Raw genomic sequence first — 15,024 nt, forward strand, 5'->3', positions numbered from 1 at the left:
GTCTTTGATTCTCGGAGAGATTCGCGAGTTCCAACAAGATAACAGCAAACAGCTGGAAGATATTAAAGGAGAAATAGTAAAAACTAACTCGCGGATAGATGAAGCCGAAGCGAGGATTGTTGGAATTGAAGAGTAGCTACAAAACGCCGAGGAAGTGATAGCAGAAATGCTGAAGCTGCAAGACCAGCTCCAGTGGAAACTAATAGATCAAGAAGGCCGCTCAAGAAGGGAAAATGTGAGGATTTACAGAGTTCCCGAAGGAACAGAAGGTAAACCTGGATTGATGATTCCCTTCATAGAGAAGCTGCTTAGAGGGAACCTTGATATACCGGCTGCAAAAGACCTACAGATAGAAAGGGCTCACCGCGCGTTGGCACCACAGCCCCCGGCAGGCGCCCAGCCCAGATCGATTCTGGTCAGATTTCTCAGTTACAGAACGAAGGAAGAGGTGCTTAAAAGGGCATGGCAAAATAAAGGTTTCATGTGGAACAACTGTAAAATCAGTTTAGACCACGACTACGCACCGGGGATTCTTGCCAGACGGAAGGAATATATGGAAACACGGAGAGTCCTGAAGGAAAACAACATCAGGTTCCAGACCCTGTATCCAGTTCGGCTGAGAGTCTTTTACGACGAAGGGACAAAAACTTATGCTACGGTGGAGGAGGCAACGTCGGACCTGGTGGACCGGGGACTACCTATTAAAGTTATCGCCCAACCGGAGTCACTATTGGAGAGGATTCGGCAGAAGTCGTGGCAGTTAGTGGGGCGAGGACGCTCCACTCGAACCAGAGTGTCAAACTACAAGGAAAAGCTGCAAATATTCAGACGCAAATGTACAGAGAATACAGATTAATTAAGAGAAATGACTGAAAAGAGTAAATCGGACTTAAAGGTAAAATGAAAACTGGTAACTGAAAATAAACTAGGCGGAATAACTTGAATGATAGCAATATGGTCGAGACATAAGTAGGAGAAAATTCTCCATGATTATTCAAACTGCTGAGGGCCCTCTAACACAGGGTGAAGATAGAGGTTATCCCTCTGAACTGAGGCGGGTCGGTGCTCAGGCCTCACTGTGGGAAGTCGGGAAAAATTTTCAAATGTTACACGTTCAAAAATGTCTAGGGTGTGGTTATATGTCTTGGTTTACTGTTGAGAAGGGATTGCTTACTGTTTGGTTAGAAAAGGAGAGTTTTTTTTCTATTAGAGGAAAAATGCAAACTGAATTGGTAAAAATAATTTCCTATAATGTTAATGGGGTTTTGAATCCAATTAAAAGAAATAAGATTATGTCTAAATTGAAAAAAGAGAGGGCACAAATAGCTTTCCTTCAGGAAGCACATATGAGCCAATCTGAACATAGAAAATTAAAAAAAAGGGCTTTAAGCATGTATTTTATTCATCATATAAATTGAGTCACAAAAGAGGGGTAGCTACTTTAATATCAAGTACTCTTAATTATGAACATATTTCAGAGACTAAAGACAAAGAAGGATGGTTTGTAAAAATCACAGGAAGAATAGAAGGTACAGAAATAACATTGCTGAATGTTTATGCTCCTCCAGGTTGTGAATGGTCATTTTATAGACACATTTTTGACCTAATGGTCAGTTCTCCAGGGGTAGTAATTTGTGGAGGGGATTTTAATATTAGATTAAATCCTGTATTAGATTCTTCAAGAACAGTTACTCAGAATAAACCTCTGACTCGGAAAATGAATTCATTGATGGAGGAGTTGGAAATTATAGATTTCTGGAGGGAATTACACCCTACTAATAAAGATTATACACATTACTCGTTCCCTCATTCAGCCTATTCAAGGATAGACTATTTCTTTATCTTTAATACAGATAGACTCAGGATAAAAAACTGTAATATTGCAACAATTGATCTGTCGGATCATAGCCCAGTCTCTATGTCTCTAATCCTGGAAAGGAAAATGAAGAAAACACTATGGAGGCTAAACTCACATATACTCAATAACCCGAAAGTAATGGAGAGATTAAGGGGAGAAATCAAAGAATATCTAGACCTTAATGACACGGGAGAAACATCACCAGTGATCTTATGGGATACATTGAAAGCTGTACTGAGAGGGAAAATTATTTCCATTACCACTCACATGAAAAAAATCAATGCACAAAAATTAGCAGACCTTCAAGGAAAATTAAAACAACTTCAAGTTGTAGATAGCAACAAAAGTAATTCAAATCGAAAACAGGAAATTAGGAAATTGCAAAGTGAAGTTGACGATATTTATACGTTGGAAACGCAAAGAAATTTTCTTTACCTGAGACAAAAGAATTATGAGGTAGGAAGTAAATCAGCTAGATTATTAGCATATAAGTTACGAAAACAACAAGCAGACAATACAATTCATAAAATAAAGAATCCAAAGACAAAGCTTGTGGAGAGTACAATAGGGAAAATTCAAGAGAGTTTTGAAACATATTATTGAGAGCTGTACTCCCAACCCCGGGCCCCCAATGAGCCCTATATAGACAGTGTATTGAATTTTTTAGATCTACCTAAACTTACAGATTTACAAAATGAAAGTTTATTAGAACCAGTAACTGTCAAAGAACTGAACGTGGCCATCTCTAGGTTAAGGGCTGGAAAGTCCCCGGGTTCTGATGGGTTTACCTCAGAGTGGTACAAGTCCCTGAAGACACAGTTAGCCCCATTACTACTTTAATTGGATCTTGCAGAGAGGAGAAACTCCACCTTCCTGGAGAGAAGCGATTATTTCAGTTATTCCTAAAGAGGGTAAAGATAAACTAGAATGTGGCAATTATTGGCCAATTAGTGTTCTTAATTTAAATTACGAACTATTTACATCTATATTAGCGCGCAGATTGGAAAAGCTTTTACCTGGCCTAATCCACTTAGACCAGACTGGATTTATTCAACTAAGACAAACACAGGACAACATAAGGAGAACTCTGCACATATTAGAACAGGTTAATAAGAACAAGACAGAGACAATGGTAGTAGGATTGGACGCTGAGAAAGCTTTTGATTCGGTTAGTTGGGCATTCCTATACAGAGTGTTAGGAAGATTCGGCTTTCAAGAAAAGTTTATTAAAGTAATTCAGACTCTATATGACAGCTCTACAGCCCGAATTAAGATAAATGGGGTCCTCTCTGACTCCTTCATCTTAGAGAGAGGCACTAGACAGGGATGCCCAATTTCTCCTCTCCTTTTTGCGCTATATATTGAACCGCTTGCCCAACTAATAAGACAGTGCGAAATCGTAAAAGGTATCAAGGTGGCAGGGATTGAACAGAAAGTGGCGTTATTCGCAGATGATGTTTTGGTCTATCTGAGTGAACCAGAAAAATCATTTATAGGATTGTTTACACTGTTGGATGACTTTGGGAAAATATCAGGTTATAAAATAAATGTAAAGAAAATGCAGGTTATGTCCCTAAATTATACACCATCCAAAAAATTGCAGGATACATACGATCTTAAGTGGGAAGCTAAATCATTAAAATATTCAGGAATGACCCTGCCGAAGGATCTTTCAACACTGTCACAGGTAAATTATGGGCCATTAATCTCGGAGATAAAAGCAGATATGCATAGATGGAATCTTATCCCCTTTTTAAGTTTAAATTCAAGGATAAATACTATAAAAATGAATATTCTTCCTCGGTTATTGTATCTTTTCCGTACTTTACCGGTGGAGGTGGATGATAATCAATTCAGGGAATGGGACAAATGGATTTCCCACTTCATTTGGCAAGGAAAGAAATCTAGGATTCGATATAACACCTTACAGTTAGGGAAGGAAGGAGGAGGTATGGTTCTTCCTTGCTTGAGAAATTATATTTATGCCTCACAGATAACCCCTCTGTTATATTGGTGTAATAGGGAATATAAGGCTAGATGGAAAGAAATAGAATTTGGATTAGTTGACAGTTTTCCTCTACAGGCCTCAATAGCTGACAAAGGATTGATGGCCCAGTTGGAAAAATTTAAAAACAGTTGGATAAATCTTACATTAAAAGTATGGCAGAAGGTGGTTAATTCATGTGGAATTAATAACATGTTAAAACTCTTTAGTGCATATGATACCGAATTCCTTCCCAACAGAGGAGATAAAAGATTTGAGCTATGGATAAAGAAAGGTCTTACAACCTACCTCTCATTTATAGATAAAAGAGTATTACAAAGTTTCCAAATCCTGCAGGACAAACATGGCCTAGAACACAATGACTTTTTTAGGTACCTTCAAGTACGAAATTATGTTAACCAGAGTTGTAGATATATAGACCTATCAACAGTAGAATTAGAATTTTTCAAGATTCTGAATTCGGCTTGCAGTTCAATACCTAGTAAATCAGTTTCTCGATTATATAATGCACTCTCCCATGCTAAAAATGTAAATACACTGTATATTAAAGAGAAGTGGGAGAAAGAAGCGGGGTTGGTACTTTCAGAGGAGGCTTGGGGGAAAATCTGCAGCTTTCAATGGTCCTCGACTAATTCTTTGACTTGGAGAGAACATCGTTGGAAAAACATTATAAGATACTTCAAGACCCCATATCAGGAAAAATATAACGATACAAACGTGACGTGTTGGAGAAGGTGCGGCTCCAAGGAGGCAAATCATTTTCATATTTTCTGGGATTGCCCTAAATTAAGTCTATATTGGGAAGGTATTCATAGAACATTAATTAAGGTACTTAGGTCCCAGATACCTCTGAACTTTGAGATGCTCTATTTGGGGCATGTATTGTTTCTTGAACAGAAGGAAGATATAAAGTTGCTGCAGGCCCTCTTAGCAGCAAGTAAGAAATCAATCACTAGAAAGTGGCTAAATCCAATACCACCTACGTCAGAAGATTGGCACGAAATTATCTTGGAAATATTTAAAATGGAAAAGTTGACTTACTCCCTGAGAATTCAAAAAGAAAAATTTTATCAAATCTGGAATAAATGGATTGAATATATAACCCCAATGCGAGCAGACTTTAGATGACTCTCCTAATGATTTATACTGCTCTTCTCATCAACACAGTAATATTGCTAACGTAAGCACCCCTAGTCTAAATGCCTTTTCTTTTTTGTTTTCTTTTGGAAAATAGAGAATTAACACAAGTAAAGTGAAAGATTTGGGAAAGGGATAAAAAATGAAAAAATTAAGTAAATAAGTACATAGGGATTGGATAATTATGTCTGCGGGCAGGAGCAAGCATGAACAAATTAGGATATAAACACCTACAATGGTTGTTACATAGGCTTACATACAACATTTTGGACCAGTGGAAATGGTCTAGAAGAGTTATATGGAAACTATTATTACTATTTTTCATAACAACTAATATCATTACTTAGCCTAATAGATTAGAATTACCACAGTACATAATTATCTATTTAAGTGTCTAATTTCCTTTTATATCATCTCAATGTGTACTTAAGAATGTATAAATAATTATAGTTTTATACATATAAAAAAATGGAAAAGGTTATATGTATGAAAAAAGTACATAATATTTGTGAAATCCTTATCCAAATAAAAATAAAATTTTAAAAAAAAAGAACATCCTCAGTCCAGCAGATGTTAAAGGACCTCAGTCTCCTCAGGAAATAGAGACGGCTCTGACCCTTCTTGTAGACAGCCTCAGTGTTCTTTGGCAAGTCCAGTTTATTGTCAATTCGTATCCCCAGGTATTTGTAATCCTCCACCATGTCCACACTGACCCCCTGGATGGAAACAGGGGTCACCGGTACCTTAGCTCTCCTCAGGTCTACCACCAGCTCTTTAGTCTTTTTCACATTAAGCTGCAGATAATTCTGCTCACACCATGTGACAAAACTTCCTACCGTAGCCCTGTACTCAGCCTCATCTCCCTTGCTGATGCATCCAACTATGGCAGAGTCATCCGAAAACTTCTGAAGATGACAAGACTCTGTGCAGTAGTTGAAGTCCGAGGTGTAAATGGTGAAGAGAAAGGGAGACAAGACAGTCCCCTGTGGAGTCCCAGTGCTGCTGATCACTCTGTCGGACACACAGTGTTGCAAGCACACGTACTGTGGTCTGCCAGTCAGGTAATCAAGAATCCATGATACCATGATACCACCTGCATACCATGATCCACCTGCATCGCTGTCAGCTTCTCCCCCAGCAGAGCAGGGCGGATGGTGCTGTACGCACTGGAGAAGTCAAAAAACTTGACCCTCACAATGCTACAGTGCTCGCTGGCTTGTCCAGGTGGGCATAGACACGGTTCAACAGGTAGACGATGGCATCCTCAACTCCTAGTCGGGGCTGGTTGGCGAACTGGAGGGGATCTAAGTGTGGCCTGACCATAGGCCGGAGCAGCTCCAGAACAAGTCTCTCCAGGGTCTTCATGATGTGGGAGGCCAATGCCACCGGTCTGTAGTCATTGAGGCCACTGGGGCACGGCATCTTCGGCACAGGGACAAGGCAGGATGTCTTCCACAGTACAGGAACCCTCCGGAGCCTCAGGCTCAGGTTGAATACATGGCAAAGTACTCCACATAGCTGAGGGGCACAGGCTTTGAGCACCCTGGTACTGACACCATCCGGTCCTGCAGCCTTGCTTGGGTTGAGACATTTCAGCTGTCTTCTCACCTGTTCAGCTGTGAAGCCCACCGTGGTGGTTTCATGTGGGGAAGGGGTATAGTCATGAGAGCAGGGTGGGGGACTGTGAGGAGGGGTAGGAGGGGAGAGTGGAATATGTGTTGGTTGGGGGCTGACAACAGATGGCTCATGTGGGGGATGGGCAGGGGCCACAATGTCAGATCTGTTAAGGAACAGGTTAAGTTCATTGGCCCTGTCCACACTGTCTTCAGCTGCACTGTTGCTAGTTTGCCAGAACCCAGTGATGGTCCTCATCCCCCGCTAGACCTCTGTCATGTTGTTCTGCTGGAGTTTCCACTCAAGCTTCCTCCTGTACCTAATGATGTCACCTTGAGGCAGTGCAAGGAAGTAACATCTGTCATCAAGAAGCCTCTACTTTTGATGATGGGGTAGGATGTGCCAGTGATGTATTGGGCTGAATATACTCAGAATCAGATTTAATATCACCAGCATATGTCATGAAATTTCTATGGAATTTCTTACATTCCTGCATGTTTGAATTGTTGTAACAGACTATGATTCAATCAGTCTGGATACTTACATCAGTACTTAGTTTGGTGGCATGCTAAATTTAACATTCTAACAAAGTAAAGGCCTTCTGTAAGATTACATCTATGTGCTGGGTCCAGCGTGGTTCATGCAATATGTTAATGCCCAGGAATTTAAAGCTGATGACCTTTTGCACTGCTGATCCACCACTGTAGACTGGCATATGTTTGCCCTCCTTCCCCTTCCTGAATCAGTTTTTTTTAGTTTTACTGACATTGAGAAAGAGGTTGTTAAATTGCAACACCTCTCAACCAGTTGTCCTCACGCACTCCTATATGCTGGCTGGCTCAATGCCACCTGTGATTCATCCAACAACAATGGTGTCATTGGCAAATTTGTATGTCATTGGAACTGTGCTTAGCTACAGCCTTGTGGATATAGAGGGTAGAGCAGGGAACTGCAAACTTACTAACCCATCCATCTACATTTTCATCCAGTGTCTATGAATGAATCAACAGTCGACGTTTCAAGCCGAGACTCTCCTTCAGGACTGGAAAGAATGGGGGAAGACACCAGAATAAAAAAGGTGGGGGGAGGGGAAGGAGGATTAGCTAGACAGTGATAGGTGAAGGCAGGTGAGTGGGAAAGGTAAAAGGCTGGAGAAGTGGTATCTGATAGGAGAGGAGAATGGGCCAAGGGAGAAGGGGATAGAAGATGGAGGGGCACCAGGGGAAGGTGATTGGGCAGGTGTGGAGAAGAGATAAGAGGCCAGAGTGGGGAATAGAAAAAGAGGGAAGGGGGGAGGGGGGAAATCAGGAGAAACTGATGTCATGCCATCATTTAGAAGCTACCTAGATGGAATATGGTGTGTTTCTCCTCCACCCTGAGAGTGGCCACATCATGACAAAAGAGGAGACCATGGACCAAAATGCCGGAATGGGATATAAATTAAAATAGTTGGCTTTCACGCCCTCTAGACACCTGGCAAATAGTTCGCAGACCAATAGGTTGATGGGCTAAATTCATGAATATTGTGTGTATTGATACGTTTGTTGATTTATGAACACCAGAAGAATTCTTGGCTAATCTGTCCTTTCTGAAGTGGGGGTAGGTAAATTGGCAGGTAACCTTTGATCTTCTGAGATTTAAACTTGGCTCTTTTAAAATCTGCTGAAGGATTTTTGATGCCAACAAACTACATAAGTTAGAATTTGAGTTGTTTGCACACCAAGATTAGTACTGTCTCTATAGTTCTCAATGATTGAGCATTTCCCTTTGAAGATGAACGGGGGTGAAAGTGCGGGTTGGTAGGCAAATGCAGGAGGCTTTGGATTTCTTGTAAGAGTGCCTACTTTCTCACTTAGGTGAACTCTGCAGAAGTGGCGAAGCGTGAAAACAACATTTTAAAGAAAGATGAGGAACTTGTACACAGTTTTGAAATTCTTTTTATTGGGAAAAATACTTTGCTTAAAATCACGGTAGTGATTGATTCGTAGAACAGTATAACAGTAATGGGCCCTTTGTGTATATAGATATACACAAATCCATATCCTTACGTTATCTGCAAGTTAATGAAGCTATTTAAAAGCCTCCTAAATGCCTTTATCGTATGTGCCTCCACTACTACCCCTAGCAGTACTTCCCAGGAACCCACTCTTTTCAAATAAAGACTTGCCCCATATCTCTGTAGAATTTCTCCCTTATCATTTCAAATGCCTGTCTTTTAGTCTTAGACAGTTGAATCCTGAGAAAGTTATCAGCTGTCTACCGATGTATCTCATAATCTTATAAACTTCTGTTAGATCTGCCCTCAGCCTCTTTAGCTCCAAAAACAAACCCAGTTTGTTCAGCCTCCGCATATTTCCTACTAGAGTTGACTGCAATATCCCAGATAGGGCCTAACTAATAAGTATGATGATACTTAACACAAAAATATTTGTTATTGTTGTGTCCCGAGTATCATCACACTTAACCAAATGTCACCATGTCTTTTAAAAACTAAATATGGTTTAACATAAGTTTTTATGTAATTAATTTAGTTTGTTAATGATTTGATGCACATTGCTAAGATACAATGAATACCCTAGTATTGATATATTATCTTAATTATAATAAATAAATTTATTTGCAACGAGAGATATCTCTGAACATAAATGGAACATGTGTTGTTGCCTCAGTTCCCTATCCTCCCTCACATCCTTCTTGCAGCCATTTCTGAGTTTGGATGTCTTCAAAAGTAAAACCCTTTTTTCAACTTCATGCAACTATGTATATACTCTTGACATCTTTGAAAATTAAAAGCGGATTATTATAGCTACATTTTAAGAATGGCTTAAATTGATTTCAATAACCTGGAGAAAATTATGCTACCTTAATTTTTTAATGAGTTTATTTATGAAAGACAACTAAAAGTCTAATTTTGAAATGGTTCTCAGGTACAAAATGCCAAGCAAGTTAACAGTGCATTGAAGCTGAAATTAGAAGGAGGTATAGAAGAATTCAAACCACCTGAGGTAAATGATACAATGCTTAAAATTTCACAAACAATGTAATAATGTCTTGTTACGTCTAGGGTTTTATGTTTTACAGTTTTATGTATTGTGAAAATGAATGGATACACAGTTAATCTAAGTGGTATTTCTTTTGTATACTAAAATGTCTACTAGGAAGGAGTAAGACATTGAAGGTGAGAACAAGAATTTGTATACAAATTTACCACATTTTCGGTATAGGTGAGTTTCATCATTTGTTGGGTAGAACTACATATAAAATACGCACTAGTTGCAATTGGTGCTTATAAAACACCCAAGAACTTGCATGAAGTGGCATATGCAAATAATATACAGTGACATCAGAAGGGACTGATTTGGGTGCTCCATGCAGCACCAGACTGCAAGATTTTATGGGTTTTTTATTTATTTGTAGGCTTGTGTATTGTTTCCATGGTTAAATCTGACATTTCATTGTTTTGGTAATACAGATCAGCTTTCTGGTAGCTTGATGATTTACTTCTCTAGAACCATTGGATGCCAGGTCTACTTCAAATCTTGTTCCTGGAAAATTGCATTTCCTCCATCTTTGCATGAGATAAGCATGTCCTATGTGTAGTATTGCCCATTGCTACAAAATTGTGTGCCATTGACCAAAAACTTGTTTGCAGTGGTGGTACACTTACAGAATCTACTGCTAGGTTCATCTATATGGATACTGTTGGAAGCTGCTAAGTCATTGCTACACTGGTCACTGAAAAGGTGCCAATCAATAAAGGAGCTGTCTTCATTACAGCCATAGGAAAATCTGCATAAAAGGGCTTTCATGAAAGAGAAATGACACTTGGAAGGAGGTAACAGTATGTGTGTCTGCCGAATCAAGTCCCATGATATGAATGCCTCATGTCACTGCAAGAAGTGGGATGATCAAATTGATAGAAATCACAAGTGTAGCTTTAATATGAATTGTATAAGAAGTTAGTGAACAGTGATAAGATTTCCATTGACCTGAGCTTTAAAAACTAAAGCTGGCAGATGCTCTGAAAACGACACACAAGGCACAGTGCAAATAGGACACTGATCGTCATCTTGACAACTAACAGAAGATTGTGTTGCATACGAAAGTTTCAGTTATACTGGCAAAAGAGGAAATGTGCAGTACACAGTCGGTGAAGTCATTAGGCACGAGACAACGCACTGAGAAAATGTCAGCAATATTAAGGAGACTTTAGCATGGAAATGTCCAAGCAAAGTTCTCAACAGCTGAGATCGTGGCTGGAAAGGATCATTGATTTTACCTCACTTGGGTAAAAACAACTTTACGCAACTGCACATGAAAATTGGGTGTGAATGGATCCATTAAGGCTCTGGTTCTTTTTTTCATTTTTAACATTACACATTTCAAGCAGATTTCAGAGAGGATTTGTTTTCTCCATTTTTTTTCCATTACGCAAGTAATTCTCATGAGTCACATTTTCCATTGTTTTGCCCACTTACTTTGTACAAACTCTTTGTGTAATTACTGAACTGCTTCCCATTTTTTTTAAATAGATATTATTTGCAAAATAAATTTAATCAATTTGATTTGGTTTCTAATTTAATATATGTAAATTGGATATTGCATTATGTTTTCCAAATGCTCACCTCTGCCCCTTCTAATAGCAATTCTTATCACAAAAATCTAAATTTATATCCATTTGTTAATTTCTTGTTCTTATCATCCTCATTAGTTTGAAGCTTGATTAATAGCTTATTTTGTTAAAATTGCATATAGAAGTCCAGTTCCACCATTTTTTAGGTCTCCCTGCAATATTAATTTTCCTCAAAGATAACAGGAATATTAATCTGGTAGTATCTTCCATACTAAATCGATCTTAATTACCATTACTCACACCATAACAAAAACAACAGGAGCTCTTCAGATTTGGGAATATAGTAATACAATTCATAATTTTAGTTAAATGTTCTGGTAGAGGTAATTTTATTTCCCTACTTGGGGGTCCTTCTAGCTCTAATCCTTCATAATTTGTAGTACCTCCTGAAATCTTCTTAAAAGAGTACCCATTTGAATTTATATCAGCTGTTCTGGATTAAGTGTTGTGGAATGAATCAGAATTGATTAGAGAGCTTAAGGTAAAAGAAACCTTAAGAGGCAAGTGATGATAATACGATCAAATTCACCCTGAAGCCTGAGAAGGAGAAGCTGAAGTCAGATGTATCAGTATTACAGTGGAGTAAAGGGAATTACAGAGGCATGAGAGAGGAATAAGTCAAAATTGTTTGGAAAAGAACTCTGGCAGGGATAGCAGTGGAGCAGCAATGGCTGGAATTCCTGGAAGCAATTCAGAAGGCACGGGGTATATACATCCCAAGGTGGAAGAAGTATTCTCAAATTCAACATAAAAGCCAAAGAGAAACATATAATAGAGCAAAATTTAATGGGAACTTTTTAAAAAAAAACAGAAGGCAAAAAAATCATTAAGAATGAAAAGATGTAGTACGAAAGTAACCTAGCCAAAGAGGCAAGAATTGATAATCGGTCCATTTGAAAATGATGCTGGAGAGGTAGTATTGGGGAAACAAGGAAATGGCAGACAAACTAAGTAAGTATTTTGCATCAGTCTTCACTGTGGAAGACCCTAGCAGTATGGTGGAAGGTCCAGAGTGTCAGGGGTCAGAAGTGTTTGAAGTTGCCATAACTAGGGAGAAGGTTCTTCAGAAACTGAAGGTCTGAAGATAGATAAGTTAGATGTTATACACCCCAGGATACTGGACCAGATGTTGTACACCCCAGGATACTGAAAGAGGTGGCCGAAGAGATTGTGGAGGCATTAGTAATGATCTTTCAAGAATCACTAGGTTGTGGAATGGTTCTAGAAAACTGGAACATTGCAAATGTCACTCCACTCTTCAAGAAGGGAGAGAGGCGGAAGAAAGAAAATTATAGGCCAACACATAGAAACCATAGAAAATCTACAGCACAGAAACAGGCCTTTTGGCCCCTCTTGGCTGTGCCGAACCATTTTCTGCCTATTCCCACTGACCTGCACACGGACCATTTCCCTCCATACACCTCCCATCCATGTATCTGTCCAATTTATTCTTAAATGTTAAAAAAGAACCCGCAGTTACCACCTCGTCTGGCAGCTCATTCCACACTCCCACCACTCTGTGTGAAGAAGCCCCCCCCCCATGTTCCCTTTAAACTTTTCCCCCTTCACCCTTAACCCATGTCCTCTGTTTTTATTTCCTCCCTTTGCCTCAGTGGAAAAAGCCTGCTTGCATTCACTCTATCTATACCCATCATAATTTTATATACCTCTATCAAATCTCCCCTCATTCTTCTACACTCCAGGGAATAAAGTCTTAACCTATTCAACCTTTCTCTGTAACTGAGTTTCTTAAGTCCCGGCAACATCCTTGTAAACCTTCTCTGCACTCTTTCAACCTTATTAATATCCTTCCTGTAAATTGGTGACCAAAACTGAACACAATACTCCAGACAACAGGAATTCTGCAGATGCTGGAAATTCAAGCAACACACATCAAAGTTGCTGGTGAACGCAGCAGGCCAAGCAGCATCTGTAGGAAGAGGTGCAGTCAACGTTTCAGGCCAAGACCCTTCGTCAGGACTAACTGAAGGAAGAGTGAGTAAGGGATTTGAAAGTTGGAGGGGGAGGGGGAGATCCAAAATGATAGGAGAAGACAGGAGGGGGAGGAATAGAGCCAAGAGCTGGACAGGTGATAGGCAAAAGGGGATATGAGAGGATCATGGGACAGGAGGTCCGGGAAGAAAGACGGGGTGGGGGGGGGACCCAGAGGATGGGCAAGAGGTATATTCAGAGGGACAAAAAGGAGAGTGAGAGAAAGAATGCATAAAAATGAGTAACAGATGGGGTACGAGGGGGAAGTGGGGCCTTAGCGGAAGTTAGAGAAGTCGATGTTCATGCCATCAGGTTGGAGGCTACCCAGACGGAATATAAGGTGTTGTTCCTCCAACCTGAGTGTGGCTTCATCTTTACAGTAGAGGAGGCCGTGGATAGACATGTCAGAAGGGGAATGGGATGTGGAATTAAAATGTGTGGCCACTGGGAGATCCTGCTTTCTCTGGCGGACAGAGCGTAGATGTTCAGCAAAGCGGTCTCCCAGTCTGCGTCGGGTTTCGCCAATATATAAAAGGCCACATCGGGAGCACCGGACGCAGTACATCACCCCAGTCGACTCACAGGTGAAGTGTTGCCTCACCTGGAAGGACTGTTTGGGGCCCTGAATGGTGGTAAGGGAGGAAGTGTAAGGGCATATGTAGCACTTGTTCGGCTTACACGGATAAGTGCCAGGAGGGAGATCAGTGGGGAGGGATGAGGGGGACGAATGGACAAGGGAGTTGCGTAGGGAGCGATCCCTGCGGAATGCGGGGGGGGGGGGGGAGGGAAAGATTTTTAAAGAAAGGGGCTTCCCTTTCTCCACTATCAACTCTGCTCTTAAACGCATCTCCCCCATTTCACGTACATCTCTGTTTCCATCCTCCGGCCACCCCACTAGGAATAGGGTTCCCCTGGTCCTCACCTACCACCCCACCAGCCTCCGGGTCCAACATATTCTCCGTAACTTCCGCCACCTCCAACGGGATCCCACCACTAAGCACATCTTTCCCTCCCACCCCTCTCTCTGCATTCCGCAGGGATTGCTCCCTACACAACTCCCTTGTCCATTCGTCCCCCCCATCCCTCCCCACTGATCTCCCTCCTGGCACTTACCTGTGTAAGCGGAACAAGTGCTACACATGCCCTTACATTTCCTCCCTTACCACCATTCAGGACCCCAAACAGTCCTTCCAGGTGAGGCAACACTTCACCTGTGAGTCGACTGGGGTGATATACTGCGTCCGGTGCTCCCGATGCAGACCTGACGCAGACTGGGAGACCGCTTTGCTGAACATCTACGCTCTGTCCGCCAGAGAAAGCAGGATCTCCCAGTGGCCACACATTTTAATTCCACATCCCATTCCCATTCTGACATGTCTATCCACGGCCTCCTCTACTGTAAAGATGAAGCCACACTCAGGTTGGAGGAACGACACCTTATATTCCGCCTGGGTAGCCTCCAACCTGATGGCATGAACATCGACTTCTCTAACTTCCGCTAAGGGCCCACCTCCCCCTCATACCCCATCTGTTACTCATTTTTATGCACACATTCTTTCTCTCACTCTCCTTTTTCTCCCTCTGTCCCTCTGAATATACCTCTTGCCCATCCTCTGGGTCCCCCCCCCCCTTGTTTTTCTTCCCGGACCTCCTGTCCCATGATCCTCTCGTATCCCCTTTTGCCTATCACCTGTCCAGCTCTTGGCTCTATTCCTCCCCCTCCTGTCTTCTCCTATCATTTTGGATCTCCCCCTCCCCCTCCAACTTTCAAATCCCTTACTCACT

At 41.0% G+C, this 15,024-nt stretch overlaps 1 protein-coding gene across 5 annotated transcripts in view; it reads left to right on the forward strand.

Annotated features, from left to right (window-relative positions):
- Window positions 1-15,024, forward strand: part of LOC140201261 (REST corepressor 3-like) — an 81,972-nt gene that overhangs the window by 41,118 nt on the left and 25,830 nt on the right. For all 5 annotated transcript variants that reach the window (XM_072265064.1, XM_072265060.1, XM_072265062.1 and 2 more), the window contains one exon: window positions 9,542-9,619. In XM_072265064.1, the coding sequence (XP_072121165.1) occupies window positions 9,542-9,619 (78 nt within the window). The remainder of the gene's footprint in view (window positions 1-9,541; window positions 9,620-15,024) is intronic.

Source organism: Mobula birostris, chromosome 8 (assembly GCF_030028105.1).
Source record: "Mobula birostris isolate sMobBir1 chromosome 8, sMobBir1.hap1, whole genome shotgun sequence".
NCBI lineage: Eukaryota > Metazoa > Chordata > Chondrichthyes > Myliobatiformes > Myliobatidae > Mobula > Mobula birostris.